The 18,318-nt window shown below is 43.8% G+C and overlaps 1 protein-coding gene across 3 annotated transcripts in view; it reads right to left on the minus strand.

Annotated features, from left to right (window-relative positions):
• cdh8 (cadherin 8) overlaps window positions 1-18,318 on the minus strand; it is a 117,878-nt gene that overhangs the window by 70,732 nt on the left and 28,828 nt on the right. For all 3 annotated transcript variants that reach the window (XM_076028426.1, XM_076028425.1, XM_076028427.1), the window contains one exon: window positions 2,741-3,035. In XM_076028426.1, coding sequence (XP_075884541.1) covers window positions 2,741-3,035 — 295 coding nt within the window. The remainder of the gene's footprint in view (window positions 1-2,740; window positions 3,036-18,318) is intronic.

Consider the following 18,318-nt stretch of genomic DNA (forward strand, 5'->3'; position numbering starts at 1 on the left):
CGAGAGCTGACGCAAAGGTTGCGAGACGCGAACCTCACACACACACACACACACACACACACCTCACACACACACCATCTGGCCTACATCCTCAACATGTTGTACATCAGCCACTTGACAGGTAACAAGAAAAGGCTGAGTTAGGAAACACACTCACACATGCGTCACCCCCCCCCACACACACACACACCCATGCACACACAAACACACACCGCACACACACACTCAACAACAGACCCCCGGACCCCTCGCTGAACCTGTTGGATGTCAGAACCGCACAGAGACGCGCTGTGATCTTGTGCTCTCCTCCTTTTACCAACGGTGGAAACACTTCCACCGCACCGAGGTCACTGCTGAGTAGCCCCACCCCCCCCGACCCCCCCATACCCCCCAACCCCCTGAAGAAAACCACTGAGCAAAGTGCAGTGCGGAAAAAACAACAACAACAACAACACAAACATGCTGATTTGCACAGAGTTTTGCATGTGCAACACATCTGAATCATTTGATCATCACGCCGGAGTCATTGAGATGCATCCATACATTAGCGCACAGTGAGTGCCGGGAAGTCTCGGTGCGCTGGAGAAGCTGTGCGGCTGCCGCTGGGAGGGTTAAAGCGGTGTTTCTCAACCAGTGGGTCTCGGAGCTGTTTTGATTTTTTGATTGGGTTGCAACTTGTTTTTTTTTTTCTTTTTTTTTTTGAGAAAATGTTGGGCATTTATTTTGCAGGATACACAATTCAATTCTATCATTTCAATCATTTATTTACTAGACATGATGGAAAGTGGGCTAGTGTTTTTATTGTTGTGGATTCAATTTAAGGAGTGCAAAATAATAGAATGGTTCTCAACGGGTTTCCACTGTGGGTCCTGAGACTCCACCAGTTGAGCACCGCAGGGTTAAAGGATGTCATGCAGCCTGTGGCAATGAGCTGCTGAGCCAACCGAAGAGCAAGTGGGCTGGAAAACGTTTGAAAACATTTAATATAAATTCCACTTTCCAATGTTTTACAAAACAGTGAAATTGGGATGCTCGGATATATGCCTGCTTAAAAAGATAAACATATAAATATTGCATGTCTCTGATATAAGTGGACGAACTCCAAAGTTGTCTGGTTGCACTTTTTTGCCCTTTTTTTCCACCAGCATATTATTATGTGCTGTTCATTACAGGGCTTTCCAGTGTTCGCATAAATATTTGATTGCAACAATCACCAGTCTGTATCATGTTGCTGCCGGCGCGCATGTAAATGTTAAACAATGCAATAAAAATTTCAAGCGCAACCAAACATTCCCCAGTCTTCAGATAACGTGGCCTTTGACCGACTGTGCAATCGCGGGTAAATGAAAGGGAATCTGTTTTATGGCCTGCCAGACTGACCGGAGCTGCATCAACACACTGCAACCCGCGTGCTAATGATGCTCAGGCACGTGGAAATCTTTCCGATGCAGCTATTACTGCTGCTGCTGCTGCTGCCGCTGCTGCTCCCCGGATGTGGTAAGTGGTAAGTTCCCACAGAAGCTATAAAATTAGCATTAGCTTATTAGAGTGTGCGGGTGTGAGGACACCGGGCCCCCGCACTCCAATGTGGCAGCCCGCCCCATTCATTTGAATGAAGTTGCTCACCCAGCGCAGACACCGAAAAAGTTTTTGACTTCTGCGTTAGAGGGCCTAGCGCTTCACACCATGCCGCTGGAACTCCCATGATGCATCGGGAGGCATCAGCCAATCAGGGGGAGCCGAGACACTGTCAGCAACGTACGACACTGTGACGTCATGCTGGGAATATGAAACTCTTTTCTTGTAATTTTTTGGCATTTATATTTCTTTGAAAGACTAAAACACCATGACAGAAAAATCTGTGATAGAAAGATTTATTTTAAACCGCGTTGCAGGTCAAAGGTCGTCCTGTCACTCGATTTATGTTTATTTTTGTATTGCAGTCTATGGGGGAAATGCTTTTTGGACACAATGGGATTTTTTGGCTGCAGTACCCCACGTGGTCACTCGAAAAAACAAAACAAAACAAAACAAAACAAAAAAAATGGCATGCTGCCATATTGCCAGTCCTAGGTATCCAGTTCTAATAATACAGGCATGGGCAAACTATGGCCCAGGGGCCATTTACGTCCCGTTAAGCTTTCCAATCCGACCAGCCGAACTTGAAGAAATTATATTAATAGTAAGTAAGTCATAAAATAGCTGTATTACATCCATTTTTGCAGTGTTTTAAGAGTCATTTCAGTAAAGTGTTCAATACGGAGGGGCTTAAAAACGCAGAGTTTGTTGTAACTTTGCTTTGGTTCATTTTCAATTGATATTAAAGCACATGTTTACACATATCCCATGATATATTTTTTCTTCTATGGTGGGGCACCAAAACACTCCATCCATCTGCTCCTGCTCCGACCCCTCTGTCAAATTTTAAAACCCATTGTGGTCCACCAGTCAAAAAAAAGTTTGCCCAGGCCTGTTATAATACTTCCACGGTGGACACGGAGCGCTGAATAAAGAATCTGATTCATCATTCTGTCGCATTTTCATTTGCCAAGCTACTCATAGCCAAGCAAGCATGTTAATGGGGCCCGCTCGTTTCCTCTTGTCTGTCGTGTTTGCTCATTATTTTTAATGCAACAAAGCCATTGCATTTCAGCCGTCTCGGAAATCTCACGCTGATTAGGCCGCTTGCGCTCAAGAGCTAAAAAAACAAAAAAGGACTTGTGCCCATTTTGTGACTCACCGACAGCAGACATCTCTGGGACGGAGGCTCGGTACGGGCCCTGGATGAACTGCGGCGGGTTGTCGTTTATGTCCTGCACTTTGATGATGAACTCGGACGGCGGCTCCAAGGGCTCGTCCGTCTCGGCGTTAATGACCTGGGCCGTCAGCGTGTACTCGGCCTTCTCCTCGCGGTCCAGCCTCTTCATGGCGTGGATGTCTCCCGTCATCTCGTTGATGGCGAAGATGGTGCCGGCGCCCTCACCCGCCAGCACGTACTTGATTTTCTTGCCGCCCACATCCAGGTCTGTGTGCAACTGTCACCAAAAGAAAACAGAGGAGCGAAGCAAAGAAAAAAGATAAGTTTAAAAATGAAGAAAGTTTGGCCGTCTCTCCATCGGAACCGTAGGTGTCAAACTCTGGGCCTGTAGTGTCATTATATTTGGCCCGCGAGGCAACAAAAATCGCTACTCGAGCTGGGGGCCTGCTGCTGTTATAAAGCACAAGTACCACTAATACTGCAAATCCCAGAATGTTATGCTGGTATTTTGGTGCTTCAATCAGGGCAGGACGTTCATTAGTATTAGCGAGTGGAAAAAAGTTCATTGTTGAAATTTAAATCAGAAGGCTGCAAAAAAAAAGAGGCATGCAATTTTTATTTACATTTTATTTATTTTGACGATTTTTTTTGAATGTATTTATTTATTTTTGAAATTCGATTTTGCATGTGTGCAATATAAAATCATTGGTTGTGTACTATATCGCTTTGTTTGTTCCATATTGAGGTTGAGGCAAAACTTATTTAGGTTCATATAAAAAGGTTCAATGTTATATCTGGAGGAAGAATTCTTTCCAAAAATGTCAATGTTGGACCAAGACTTTAAAGATCTACACGCGTGGATAAGTGGACAGTATGGCGTGACTGTAATGCGTTGCCTTTTTGCTGCTGTGTGTAGCGTAGCGGAGCAAAGCGCGCCCCCCCCCCCACGCCCCGCCCCCCCCCCCTCCCAACATGGCCCGCGCTCCAAATGAAGTCCACCGGGGACGATAACTTCAGGAGCAGAACAGGAAATGGTCCAGGGCTTGCACCGTTCCTTGTTATACAACGCAGATAAATCACACAAACAGTCTTTGCGGGGCGACTAGTGCTTCCTAAAAATGCGGGAATTTACCCTGAAAATATGTGTTTGGGATGAGCGTGACAACAGAGCATGTAAAAAAAAGCATTAAAATGACACAATGGGAAAAAGTCTGCACACGGGAAGTCCTGCCAGGAAATAACTAGTCCCAAAGTTAGTGGAGTTACCCGCAGGTTCCTCATTATTTTTGGTAATGACTCTCTCACGGGTTCACCGCAGCAGCGTGCTCTGCCAGGCCCATCGGTCCACTTCCATTCTGCTTCCAGGGAAGAGTTCAATTAATATGTCAGACAGTGCTACATACGCTGGTGCAATGGTTCTCAACTGGTGGAGTCTCAGGACCCACTTTTTGTTTTTGCTTGTCATGAAGTCACGACTCAAATTTGTTCCACAGCACTCAAATTTATTCCACCAAAATAAAAACGCTAACCCATCTCCCATCATGTCTCGTAAATAAATGACTGAAATGAATGAATTGAATTGTGTGTCCTGTAAAATAAATTCCCAACATTTTCTCTCTCTGTCTCTCTGTCTCTCGATATAACTATATATATATATATATGTATATTTAATTTTATAATTAAAATAGAAAAAAAAAAAGTCTGACGAGGCTCTCGACGCTCAAGGTGAGTGACTTTTCTAAAGGGGAGTCGCACTGAGCAGAACATGTTTAACAAACTCAACAGTCCTCAACGTACGCGCGCCTCTCTCAGAGAACACACAGCCGGGAGTGCGCAGCATCGAAACATCAGCTGCTTTAATTTCACTTCCTGTGAACAGCGTTTCAACTCCTGTGGGAGTGGGTTTGCCGTTCACTGGAACAGCGAGGTGAAAATCCGTCGCTCCGAATCCCGACCTCCGAATCCCCTCGAACAATCCCCCGCAGTGTGTGTTTTTAATAAATATATATATATATATATATATATATATATATATATATATATATATATATATATATATATATAAAGATATATAAATATACAAGCCAGCTTGTCGTCTCTGTGGTGTTGTTTGTAGACACTGACAAAGCACATTCGCTTAAATTGTCACACCTTGCACTTTTGTTTTCCTAATTGTGCCATCATTTCACATGAGTGATGGGGCTCATTAACACCGACGCCTCACAACATCCTGCACGCTGAGAAACTCTTTAAATGAGCCGAAATTAATGGTACGCCGTCACCATTTTCCTTTTGTTTTGTGTGTCGAGACCTCGTTGGATTCGCGTGTGCTGCGCACCAGACCCGATGCGCGTGGCTGCGTGTCAATTTTTACACGTAGGTATGAAAAATGTCTTGTTTATCTTGCCTGAGCAGTGTTGGTTTCCCCTTATAGCAGCATGTATATTTATAATGGGGGCATTACAAATTTAATGCTGCAAGCTCTTTGCACTCATTTCTCTAGTTGTCAGTAGATGTGTGTGTACACACACATCTATATATATATAAAAAAAAAATATATATATATACATTATTTTTATTATTATTATTATGGCTGTCAAAGTTAAAGCGTTAATAAGGTTGGACGTGTTAATAGCGCGTTAACTGAAACTCCTTTTAATGGCACTGTTTATTTATTTATTTATTTATTTATTTATTTATTTATTTTTACGCGCAATTAACGCCCGGTTCACACCGGAGGCGGAAGCACCGCGAAGATTGCGCACGCCGCAGCCCTGCAGGGCGGGTCCACACCGGCAATTATGATTTGAGAATACCTCAAGGTTTGAGGGTTTTTTTTTTTGTTTTGTTTTTGGAGAGTATCCGGACAGTATAAGTATGTAATCGTTTTGGAATATTCCAATGAAAATAAATATTGAATATTTCCACAAAGGAATTAAGGTTAAAAGTCCCAGGGATTGTCACATGGGGGTGCGAAATTAGTCCTCCGCATTTGACCCATCATCCCCTGGGGGAGCGGTGGGCAGCTGCAGTGCCGCGCCCGGGAATCATTGGGTGATCCAACCCACCAACTCCAACCCTGAATACTGAGTGCCAAGCAGGGAGGCAATGGGTACCATTTTTACAGTCTTTGGTATGACTCAGCCGGGGATCGAAGCCACAACCTACCGGTCTCAGGGCGGACACTCTACCACTAGACCACTGAGCTGGTAATTATTATTATCCTCTCCAATTTTTCCTCGAGTATAAGAAACACAATGCATATCTTGTTAAGTTACATATAGAGCAGGGTAAAATATGTGCAATTCATATGCGATTAATCGCGAGTTAACTCTGGACGCCATGTGATTAATCGCGATTAAAAATTTTAATCGACTGACAGCCCTAAAATATATTTAGATATATATATATATATATATATATATATATATATATATATATATATATATAGATCTACATAGATATAGACATAGAAGTAAATATAGATATAGATAAATAGGCTTCAGTGCCTTTTATACTTGAATTTGACGGACAGACAGGACCATAACTGGCAACTCTTCCATGTTTGAACTGTCAGTAGGTGTGAGGGCCGATGGTTGCTTGTCTGTCCGTCTGGCCCGGGTTTATCACAGGTCCTGATACGTTGTAGGAGAGACGCTGGAGAAAAACCTTGTGCTTTAGCGTGACACGCACTTGAACGAAAATCATGGAAATCATGGCAGCGCTGAGGTGAGCAGGCCAGAGAACTGCTGAACCACGGGGAGCTGACATCCCCTCCAAATAGCCCCGTCGCCCACTTCTCCTTGTCAGCCTTCACGCTGAAGTACAAAAATGGTCATCAAAGAGTACAATTACTCTGAGGGGACAGGGGCGCGGGAGGGGGGGGCTGAGTGAGTTGCCCTGGCAACCAACAGTTGCGTCGACAATCAGTGACACAGGCCGCGACGTTCAGGAAACTGGCGGGGGGCGGGAGGAGGTTTTGTTTTAAATGGAACGACGGCGTCGTCTGAAAGAGACAAACACACAGCTGCACGGATGTCGTGGCTGAAGGTCGTACAGGTCGTTCAAATGTGGGGTTTATTACGCTCTCACAAAAGAGAGCGTAAAAAAAAAAAATACAACCAGTTTAAACTAAACTCAGGGTCCATTTGTCGCGAGCAGTGACACAAGGCGGCACTAACGTAAGCGGAATCCATCACGAGGGGGGAAACAATGTGGTACAACTTGTGTACACAAACACACACACTGAGGGAGTGCATAACGACTGCTGCCTCAGCCCCAGACAGACCATCATTTTTTTTTCAGCTTGGAATGATAAAGAAAGTCGTGGCTGACGTGGCTAATTCCACTGCGCTGGCCTGTGCCAGTGCGAACCTCCTTTTTTTCCCCCCTTTATTTCTTTCTTTCTTTTTTTCCCTCCCTTCCAGACGACGCTCCTAATCAGGCCCGTCGCTCCGTCTCGTGTTAGCAAAGAAGGAAATATGTCCGTCTCCGCTCACGATGAGCTTTTACGGCAATCACTTCAACAATCACTGTGTCCTAATGAGAAGGAATTTTCTTCATTTATTCCTTCATTTATTTATTTCATTTTCCACTTTCTCTCCCGGCGTCTCGGGCGCCACACACTCAAGCGTAACCCGACAGCAAGGACTAATGACTGCGCTTCTTGTCAGGGCTCACGGCAGGTTGGACGTATGCTCCACCCACCCACACCCACCCTCCCCTTCCCCTGTATGTAACTATTAAAGAGAGGTAAAGAATACAGAGAGCGAAGCCACTATCACAGTGATAGTGCAAACTTGTCAGCCGTCTGTCGGAAGAACACTGGACCGCCTTCACTTCGTCCAGCCCGCATTTTTCCCTGTCTGATCTTCTTCTTGTTCAATCTGTTTGTCTCACTCTGTGTGTTCATACATTAATTAGCGCGGAGGAAGAACTGAAAATGATTAAGGTCATTTTCAGATACGCTATAACCTCTGCCTAATGTATTTATTCATGAACAGTGGTTGATCTTGGACTAGCTAAGACAGTGGAAACCTGCTGCTTTTTGGAAATGAACCGCTTTTTTAAACATCCAGTTTCCTTGAAAACACACATGCACACATGTACAAGTCTATTTATTTATTTTTTTGCTACTAGCTCAGTGCCAATAGTAAGTACATGAACACAACCGTACAAAAAAAAAAAAAGCTCCATGCTAAATTTGGATGCGGCCCCACAGTGGTAAAAATCACAAACACGACCGCGATCAAAGTTGTCTGAAGAACAACTTCACAACGCGACAAAACAAGACTAGCGGTCTTTGGAACGTGGCTCTTCACACTCAGGCTTGTGAGAGCACACCAACATGTAAGTTATCATAAGAGTCACACACACACACGCGTGCGCACGCACGATAGCGACTGTTGCGTTCTGCTTAGAGAAGCAGGTGTGTTTGGACCTTGTAACACGGAGACAGTTGAGATATCTTGACTTGTGGGCTGAAGTCAGTCAGTCAGTATTTACTGTCCTTGTGAGCAGCAAACTTTGAATAAAAAGATATTTACTGGTGCCCACAAGAAGCACCTGAAGTTTATTTTACTTTTTCTTTTCATGCTCTGACCCTTTCTCCCGGAGCGTCGGCATTCATCAAACAGAGGCGGTCCTTGAGCACGGCGCTGCTGAAGCACCTCTCTAGCAGATCCAGCTCAGGGGCAGCGCTCTGCGACAACGCTGCGCCGTGTCACACCGAAAGGACTCTTGAAAAGCACAGCTAAATGGAGGAAGAACTTGGAACGTCAGCGCATGAGGTTCCCCAAGCTGTTTGACACGCAGTCTGCGGTCCAGTGCCAACATCTTCCCAAAAGGTGAAGATCTGGAAAATCACAAATCTCAGGCCCTTTTTGCCGAATGTGCCTTTAGTTTGCTTTTTTTTTTTTTTTTATTGTTGCACTACTACATGTGTCTATCTCTTTGAGTTACACATATATACTGTATATATGTTTTCTTTTAAGAAGTGTGATCATGCTAAGTATTTTCAACATTGTATTCTGCTGGATAATAGTTCTTGTGATCTTACACTGAATGTTCTCGTCCAGGCATGGACAAGCTACGGCCCGGTGCCACATGTAGCCCCTCAAGCTTTTAAATCCGGTCGTCCGAACTTGAAGAAATTATATTGAGAGTAAGTAATTAATGAAATAGCTGTTCATCCATTTTTCAGAGCTTTAAGAGTCATTTCAATAAAGAGCTAAATACTGTGCGGCTTCAAAGAGAATGATTTCGTTGTGGCTTTGCTTGGGTTCATTTTCAATTCATCTTAAAGCACCTGTTTTCTCCACATCCCATGACATATTTTTTTTCCTCCTATGAGGTGGGTCACCAACACACTCCATCCATCCCCTGCCAAATTTTAGAACCCATTGTGGCCTACCAAGTTTGCCCACGCCCGACCCAGTCAGTGTCTTAGTCAGGATTGTTGAGGGTGGAGTGAAGGTCTGGGTATAAAAAGTTCAGCCTATCATGGTTATTGTATTATATTGTACATATAGTATAATGAACGTGTAATGGCCTTCATTATACGTCATTTCATAAGAGACGCAAACCAATGAAATGCACATGGAAAAAACTATGTCATGACAAGTATTATTTCAGTCGCCTAGCAACTGTTGGCATCGTGCGCCGGTGGCTTGTATGTAAAAATCTTCTGACAAAAAAAAGAAAAAAGCAGAGATTCTTTCATTGAAAATTGTAATTTTAAGTAGGAATATTGTCTGTTATATATATATATATATATATGTATGTATATATATATATATATATATATATATATATATATATATATATATATATATATATATATATATGTATATGTATATATATATACATATATATATATATATATACATATGTATTGTATTGTCTGAAAATACACTAAAAGGTTAAGGAAACCAGGCGCAAACATAATCAGCCTTCTGGGGTCTGAGGAAGCAGTAGACCTCCTTTGGCTCCCTTCAACTGCTCACTGGTCACTTGATGAACTCCGGCCAAACCAATGCGTATGAATTAAACCCTACATTTAGATGCATTGCAGTGGACTTTTGAAGGTTGTGACGGTGGAAGTTAACCTTACAAGACCATAAAGCACCGGTTTGAGATGGAAACTAGAACTCTTTCAAACCCTCAAACAGGCAGCGAGTGGTGGACAGAGTTTTTCTGGAAATCTCTCCAGTTTTCTATTGAGCCCTTGGATGAATGATGGTGGAAGGCTGCTCCACTGAAACTGGGGGCTAAAGCTAAAAAACTTGAAAACATTGTTATTATTATTATTTTGTGTGGGACCTTCAACTTTATAATAATAAATATTGTTTTCTATTAAATCACAATAATTGATGCAACTAACATTACATTGTCAGTTATTATTTCAAAATTACCAAAGTTTTCTCCAGTCTTAGGTCATACAGAAAAAGTTACCTTATTGTTTCTTTTGTTGTTCATGAATGGCATGCAAACCCAAGTTGACCTTCACCACACAATTTCATTGAGTCTTCTATGCAATTCCATTGTATCTTCTGTTTCAGTGACAATAACGGCTATTCTGATTCTGATTCTGATCAAAAACAAAAGCAAAAATAAACACAATAAAATAAAAATGGCAAGTAGTAGAAGTAGGAATATTAGATCGAGATAATTTTGTACACTTCCCTGGTTTGTTCAGAATAGAATAAAAGCCTTTATTAATCCCACGTTGGGGAAAGTTGCATAATTACAGCAATGGTATATGGAAAATTATAGCAATTAAAAAGAACAAAAAAATTAAAATGAAATATGTTTAGAGTAAGAAAGGAATGAACTGTTGGATTATTTACAGTTATCTACATATGTCAAGCAGTTTATAGTTTTTAATGTTGTCATTGGACTTTAATGTTGAGTTACAGCATCAACATTACTTAACGCATAGAATTAATAACATAACATTTACCATTTGACGTCTTTTCTGACCAAATCGCTCACTGTGAACCTGCATTTGCTTGTTTATGCTGTTTTGGCTGATTTGTTAATGTCATCTTTTTTTTTATCATTATTATTATGATGGTTTGACTCTGCGCCGTGTGTCAAGCATTGGGCCAGCATCTTAATTTGCTAGATTTGCATTCAATTTCAAGGATATTTCCACCGACATCGCGCCAGAGCTAGAAGACGAGGCGCAGCGCGCTGAGGCGACACCGAACACCGAGCTTCCCTCACGCAGTGAAGACGACGCAGCCTGTTCAGCCAGCGAGCGAGCCGGCCACGCCGCGGCAGACAAATGAAACCGCAAACCTGCATTAAATATTTAGCAGATTGCATGTTGTTATGTAAAATGCATGGGGAACCCCAAGGCCATGCCTTGGCTGGGCTAGTTTGCATAGCACCTTTTGCAACGGGCCAAGTGCGAACCTTTTCATATCTGTGTGGTCGGTAAACGTGGCCCACTTCCTCTCATCTGGTCAACGCGACACAGTCTCGCACAGCGAATCCAAAGAATCCATTCAAGAGGGCCTCCTACCGCGGCGAGGAATCAGCAGGGGGGTAATTCATTGCCAGAAATGGTAAAATTAGAGCCACCATTTTTTCTCTCTCCCCATCTGTACAGCCTTAGGCAACTCTAGCCTAAATAGTTACTCCAGATAGGCTCTGCTCAAACACGTCTGGAAATTAACTGCGGCTTCCTCCCATTTGTTGGATTTCGACTTTGTTAATTACACATACATGAATAATCTGTATTTCTAAATATTGCAATAACATTTTGAATGTACGGAGCAGATGGCGCAATGCATGATATATGATACACTTAGCTATTCTTGGGAACATTTTCCCTCCAGTCTGTCTCATGGCGCGTAGCGTTTTATCAAATTGGACAGAAAAGTTCCCTCTTGGTGCAAAACCACAACACGGGAATCATATTATTGGACGGTGGGGGTTCGGGTCGCTGAACTTTTTTATTTTGAAAAATCGCAACCTGAAATTTTTATGGGTCGGAAAGTCGAGTCGAAAACCTGGAAACTGTAACGGTCATCATTTTTTTTTTTTTTTTTTTTTCCTAGCCAGTGTTTGGAAAGAAAGAATCTGCTACTACATCAGCGAGAACAAAGGCCTTGCAGTCACTGCAATGGAGTGAAATCCACTGGGATGTTTTGTGTTGCACTGCAGCCGCAGTCAATACAGCTCCTCCAGGAGGTCGACCGCACCGTTCAAAGAGGGAACAGGTGCCTTGCATGTTTTTTCTTTTTTCTTTTTTGAGGGGTGGGGGTTCTGCTCATTTACTACCGCGGCACACTCCTCTTTTATTGAGACAATTGAGAAGAGATGGAGTCGTGACCCCAAAGACGAGCCCAGGTGACAGTTTGTAATTGAAAGCAGCCTCACTCGGAGAAAGAGAAAGGTACTGTAATTACGATGGGTACAGAGTCTCCCTGCATTATACATCTATTTATTTGACAAAAGAACTGATTCAAGCTTTCGCCCTCTGCCTTCCGTTCGGCTTTCTTCCCCTCAAAGAGAATCATGACTTAATGAGAAGAAGTGAAAGGAGCCCATCCGCACTGGACCAAGGTCAATCAGGGCTAATGTGCTTCCATGTTCGTCGCCGCGTTGCGAGGAATTGGCACGCTGGCTGCTTTCACTGCCAGCGGTGAACCGTCCCCGCTCCCCGCAGAATGACTCAAAGTCAAAGACGACACCTTTGGCGCGCAAGGACGACGCGATTAGACGTAGCCACCCGTGAAAAGCCGTTTCATTTGCGGCGGCGGATGCACGGGAGGATGCATTTTAATCACGGAGGCTGCGGAGGCCAACGGCGAGGAGGTGGATGAGAAAATAAAAAACAATCCTGGGCCAGGGCGTCCAGGCCTGTTCCTCCCGCCCGCCGCTTTGAAGTGACCTATTGGAAGCAAGTAATCTTCAGTATGGATTTTTCTTTTTTTTTTTTACAGCCCTCTCATTATATTCCATTGTTGCAGCAGGAGAAAGAATCAAACCCTCCGTTGGTTCGCTGATGTGTTCATGGTGTCACAAAGAAAAGGTAAATTACAAAACTCTACAAAACTCTACATGCCTTGTATTTGCCCAATACAAAACTGTGTGTGTGTGTGTGTGTGTGTGTGTGTGTCCTCGCGGTATGAGGCCTGCAAGAGAGAAAAAAAAAAAGGTGACGGTGACAAGAGAACAAATGCATTGAAAAAAAGGAAGAAATTCTCCAAACAATGAACACGCGGAGCCGTGAAAAAAAAAAAAAAAAAAGTGTAAATGAGCTCAAGTTACGGGGGCTGCGGTGTTCACGCTGAGTGTTAAATAGTGGGAGATTTTTTTTAGCATTAACCTCGGCTGCCGTCATTACCCTCCCTACCTGTGGGGGCCCCGGAACTCATCGGCGCAGCACGACGCTGAATGTGGGCGGCCGTGGAGAAGCGCAGAACAAAACAAGCTTAATCAAGGAGCACAACAGTTTTCTCTTTCTTGTGCGCGGCCGACCTAATCAAATCAGGCCGGCGAAGGCGGGATTGATTTCACGAGGTGCAGATGGACCCCGTGGCAAGTTTAATTCAATGCGCGGGCTCTCCGCTATGATGTGTGTTTTCTCGGTCCAGATGGTGCAGCTCGGGTTTGTAATTCATATTTTAACATTTCACTTCACCCCCCCGCACCCTCCATCACTCCCTCCTCCGACACCCGCCCTCTTTCTCTCGCTCTCTGGCAGCCTCGCGTCTCTCTTTTTCTCGTTTTCTCTTTGCTAAAAGTTTAACGACTGACTGCACTGTGTGTGCGTGAGCGAGTGTGCGCATAGGTTTGTGTGTGCAGCATAGGAACGCATCTGTCAAACATGGGATCCTGCAATCTCGTCAAATGTCACAGGCGTCACACGCTGACTGGTGGCGGAGGTGTGGGAAGCTCGGCCGTGTGAGTCACTTAGGGCCGGAGTCGCATGAAAAGTCGACTGCTTTCATTGCCGTGTGAGGCACATTGTTGGTATGTGTTAAGAACTAGAATGTTTAACTTTATATTTTAGGTAAATGTTGAAAGACAAAGAAAAAAAGAAAAGGGTAACGAATCATTAGGTTGCCCATGGTTCCTGTTCTGACTGCTTGTAATAGCGAAGCACCAAAGCAAGCCTGCATCCTTTTAAGTGCGAAATTTGTGAAGAATGAATGCACATTTTTTGACATTTTTCCCTGTTGTCTGATAGAGAAAGTGTATTGATATTAGGGATGGGCGATATGGACTAAAAATTTTATCACAATAATTTCTGGCATTTATTGCCGAACAATAAAAGTGACTATAAAAAAATATAAAGCAATTCAGCTCCATCTTTAAGCCATATTAAAAAATATACATATATATAGATATATCCCGTTTACACGGATACCCTGGAAATGACTGAAAACGATGTAGTACCTATGCCCAGCCTGGTGTGGCGCAAGTTTATTCCTTGAAGGCGGAAGAAGAAGAAGAACGCCTGAAGCACGCCGTGTTTGCAGAAGCAGTAGCTCGCTAAAAACAAGCGCCACTTGAAAAGACGGTGTGGATAAACGACGGAGTTCAACGTCTGCTTCGAGTTCCTTTAGAACACAAAGCCCTGAAAAGGTCCATGCTAAAATTGACTCGGCGTTGTGCCAGTAAAAGTTCGCTAACATTTTTGCGTTTCCTGCCTCGACGTCCCGGTCCGCCGACCCAAAAGAAAACAAATGAAAAGTAAAACAGGATGTTTGCAAATCGTTTCCGTGGTGTTTATTTTCACTTTGCACACAATCCACGATGGATTCTCGAGCACGGTGGCTACGCTATCGGCCCCGTGCTTGTTATTGTGCGACACATGAGCTGCCGGCTGCCAGCAGCAAGCGCGTTGCGCACGTAATTACGTCATCGACACGAGTTTGTCGTTATTACCGCGAGGTAACATATTCTTCCCGTGGTGAATTTCTTTGACGATAAAACGCAAACGCCGATATATCGCCCATCCCTACGTCACGGCTCCTACAGCACGTGAGCGACATGCGTTAATGCGCGATAAAATAATTGTCTGCGTTTATAAATAAATGAGTTAACGAGATAACGCGTTAACTTGCCGAGCCCTAATTCATATACAACAATAAGAAGAACAAATAACAATGGTGGTTGCTGTGGAGATAAAGGACACCTTTTTTCCCCCAATAAAAGATGAGCTTGGTCTGCCAACCTGGCATACATGGAAAAAACAGAGAAAAGAAAAAAAGAAAATGCTCCCACCTGACCCTCTTGATGGGAATGGAGTTTAAAGTAGAACACTCATCTACCCTTCTAGAATAAATGCACGCATTACCATTCCCACATTTGGAAAATGACCTAGGCGAGCGTTTCACAACACATTCTTTGTTCACTTTGGGAATTTCCGGCTCTCCGTTGTCGAACGAGGCGCCGCAGCTGGAAACAGTGGCGGTAAATATTAAAAAGAAACAAGTGCGATCGCCGTTGAGCTAAATGGTCATTTGGATTTTCTGTACACTGTAAACGCTGTGGCGTTCACGGCCAGATTCCATACCGCTCCAAGTACTGTATATATATAGACATGCACACATTTCCATAATTGGAAAGAACGTTAAGCTGGTAGTCATTCTGCACGGCTTACTTCTACGTGGAAAGGAGGGGGAATAAATGCAGATGTATTTCGCCGTGGCTGTTCTTGCTGTCAGAGGCATTGTTCTAAAGCCCGGGAAGCCTCGCGAATTAACCCGTCTCGGTGCCAACTAGCGCCGAGACTGGGACGGCAGGCATGGCTCCCGTTTGGAAAATTCCAGCAGGTACGCGCTAATTGTTCTGCATCGGAGGCGGGAATAATAGGGCCTGACAGCTTCTGCCTGGCACATCTGTTTGTGTTAGTTCAACTCCTCCATTTCTGGCCTTTTCTTTTCCTAATCAGCCCCGCGGTCATATAGCGTTAAAGTCGTACGAAATGCAAAAGGCAGCTCCTCCGACATGGGTGCGCGTGAGGCCTTCGAGACGCAAGGGCCAACGGCTGCCAAAAAACGAGAGATCGCGACCCCTGTGTGTGTGAAACGTCTAAGAATAGGAGGCGTGATCTCATCCTCCGATCAATATCTGGCCGATAGACTCTTAGCCTCTTCTCAATGACTTCCTTTTCTTGTGCATCGCAATCTTGTGCTGGCAAGAGGGACGCTCGAGAGCCTGCGCCGTCGTTTCCCCTCTTTTTCTTGTCTCACATTCAAAGCCAACGCGTCTCTCCGCGGGATACGTCGCTTTAACAGGCAGGTATTGGAATGCAGTATTTGTCCAGGAATTAGAACAAAAGGAAGTATAAATGGAGGCTTTATCGGCGATATTAATAATCGTGCGCCTTTTTCCTTTGAGAGGCCTTGTGATATTGAATATCATTAGACATGCAAATAACAGCTCAATTTTTTTTTTCCCCATCCTGGGGATTAGGGAGGAAAATGAAGAAGTAGAAGAAGAAGGAGAAGAAGAAGGAGAAGAAGAAGAACGGCCGTGGCAAAAACAATTAAGCCGTCGTCTTTTTTCGGAAGCACTTGGCAGCTGGTTCTCTTGCTGGTGGTGGTGGTGGTGGTGGTGGTGGTGCAGGGGTGGAGGGGGAGGGGTGTCTTTGGCAAGGCGGCCGCGTCACAACGCTTGTCTGAGCGAATGTGCAATTACACTGAGCATCCCTTTAGGATGTCAGATCAGCTCCGAGTGGACGGCTGCTACAACCACACCCCCACCCCCTCCCACACACACACACACACACACACACACACACACACACACACACGCACACACACACACACACCCGGCAAAGGAAGGTGGGAAGACGACAGGCAGAGAGGACGATGCTCTCTGTTGTCTTCCTCTGCTGGCGTCCCTGGGACTGTGAAAAATGGACAGACCATACCGCACGCCTAAGAGGATGTGGAGATGGATACTGGACTAGGAACTATTTTGAGTACGGCGTAACAATTGAATGAATACATTTGAAAAGAAACAAGACCCCTATTTGAACTATACTGTTGTGTGGTTTTGTATAAAAGTGGATGATGATTTCAAGGGCGATTATTTTAGAGGACCTCGGCTTTGGGGTCACTGTTCAGTTCAGTTTTCAGTACGGAGACAAGTATAAATGTAGAAAATAATTGTTTTGTTTTTTTCTTATTCCAAGCGTAAAAATGGCTCACTGGTCAGAACTAGAAATGATTGCAGTTTGGCTGAGCAGCAGCTGAAAAAGAAAAAAAAAACAAAAAACGACAGTATTTCGAGAAGCAACGCTGTTAAAATGATCCAGATGCTCATCAAGACTTCTGACCTCTGACCTCTGCTCAGTTCAGTCCAGATTGTTCAGTCACAACTTTTTTTGCAAAATTATCAACAAATGTATTGTATCATTAAAAAAAAAAAAAAAAGTTTGCTTTTTACTTATGTACACTTCAATACATGTACTTTCTTACTGTTACTTGAGTGAAGGCGTTGAGTGTGTGAATCAGTGCTATGAGTATTATATTACACAAGTATCTGTACTTTTACTTTTAGCGTCCCTCCACCGCATTATCCACAGCCTCTCGCGTCCATAATCACATCCTCTGTCTCAACAACTCCTTTTTTTTTTTACTTTTCATTTACATTCTGCTGCGGCAATGACGCCAGAGCCCTCCCGGAACGCCTAGTGTGAAATGAAAAATGGAGGAGGGGCGGGCGGGAGGTGGGGGTGCTGGAGGGGGGGGGGGGGGTGTTCATACTCTTAAGTAAAAGTCATTTACTCTTCCCTTCGCAGCCTGGAAAAAAAAAGAAAAAAAGGAGAGGGAGTAGGCATGGAAATTACCTCTCATAAGCCATTTCCCCTGATTCCCTTGTTGCCGTCACTTCATTTCCAAGTTGTCTTATCCCCTCCGCTTCTCGCTATCACGAAACAAAGCTACCAGAACTGGGGAGAGAATCAATCTTTGACTGTTAAAAGGTTACGATAATGAAATATATTTCTTTTCACAAGGAGGAGAAGAAAAAAAAAAAAAAAAAAAAAAAACGGGTTACGCCTGGAGGGTGTGATTGGTGAGAGAGAGAGACCAGCGGTAACAGAGTTGGCAGGTGGATGATCATTATCGCATCTGCAGGATAGTTTGTCACTCTTTACGACTGATAATGTAGAATATACCATCATTTGTATAATTTATTATTTTATATTTATTTATTTAATTGGTGGATTTGTCAGTCCAGTGCAGGGTTTTTGGTTTTTTTCTGCCAGTCCAGCCATTGTTCTCAGGGCAACAAGCCCGACAGGCTGGACGTACCCGTTGAACAACATGGAAGGATTTTAAATATACGAAAGAAGAAAAAAAAATCACATGAGGCCCATAAAGCATTTTTCCCTATAGACGAAAGACCCTGACCCTAATACATACATACATACATAATAAAAAAATAAACGCCTGCAGGACGGTTGACAGGGTGACCTTTGACCTGAAACATGCTTCACAACAAACCAGGGTGGACTCTAACAAGAGTGCCACGGACCAGCGAGCCCAGAGATGTCTCTTTACAACCTGACTGACTGACTTGCTGACTGA

Source organism: Nelusetta ayraudi, unplaced genomic scaffold (assembly GCF_046127955.1).
Source record: "Nelusetta ayraudi isolate G7.1 ecotype Tasmania unplaced genomic scaffold, CSIRO-AGI_Nayr_v1 ptg000023l, whole genome shotgun sequence".
In the NCBI taxonomy this organism is placed as follows: Eukaryota; Metazoa; Chordata; class Actinopteri; order Tetraodontiformes; family Monacanthidae; genus Nelusetta; species Nelusetta ayraudi.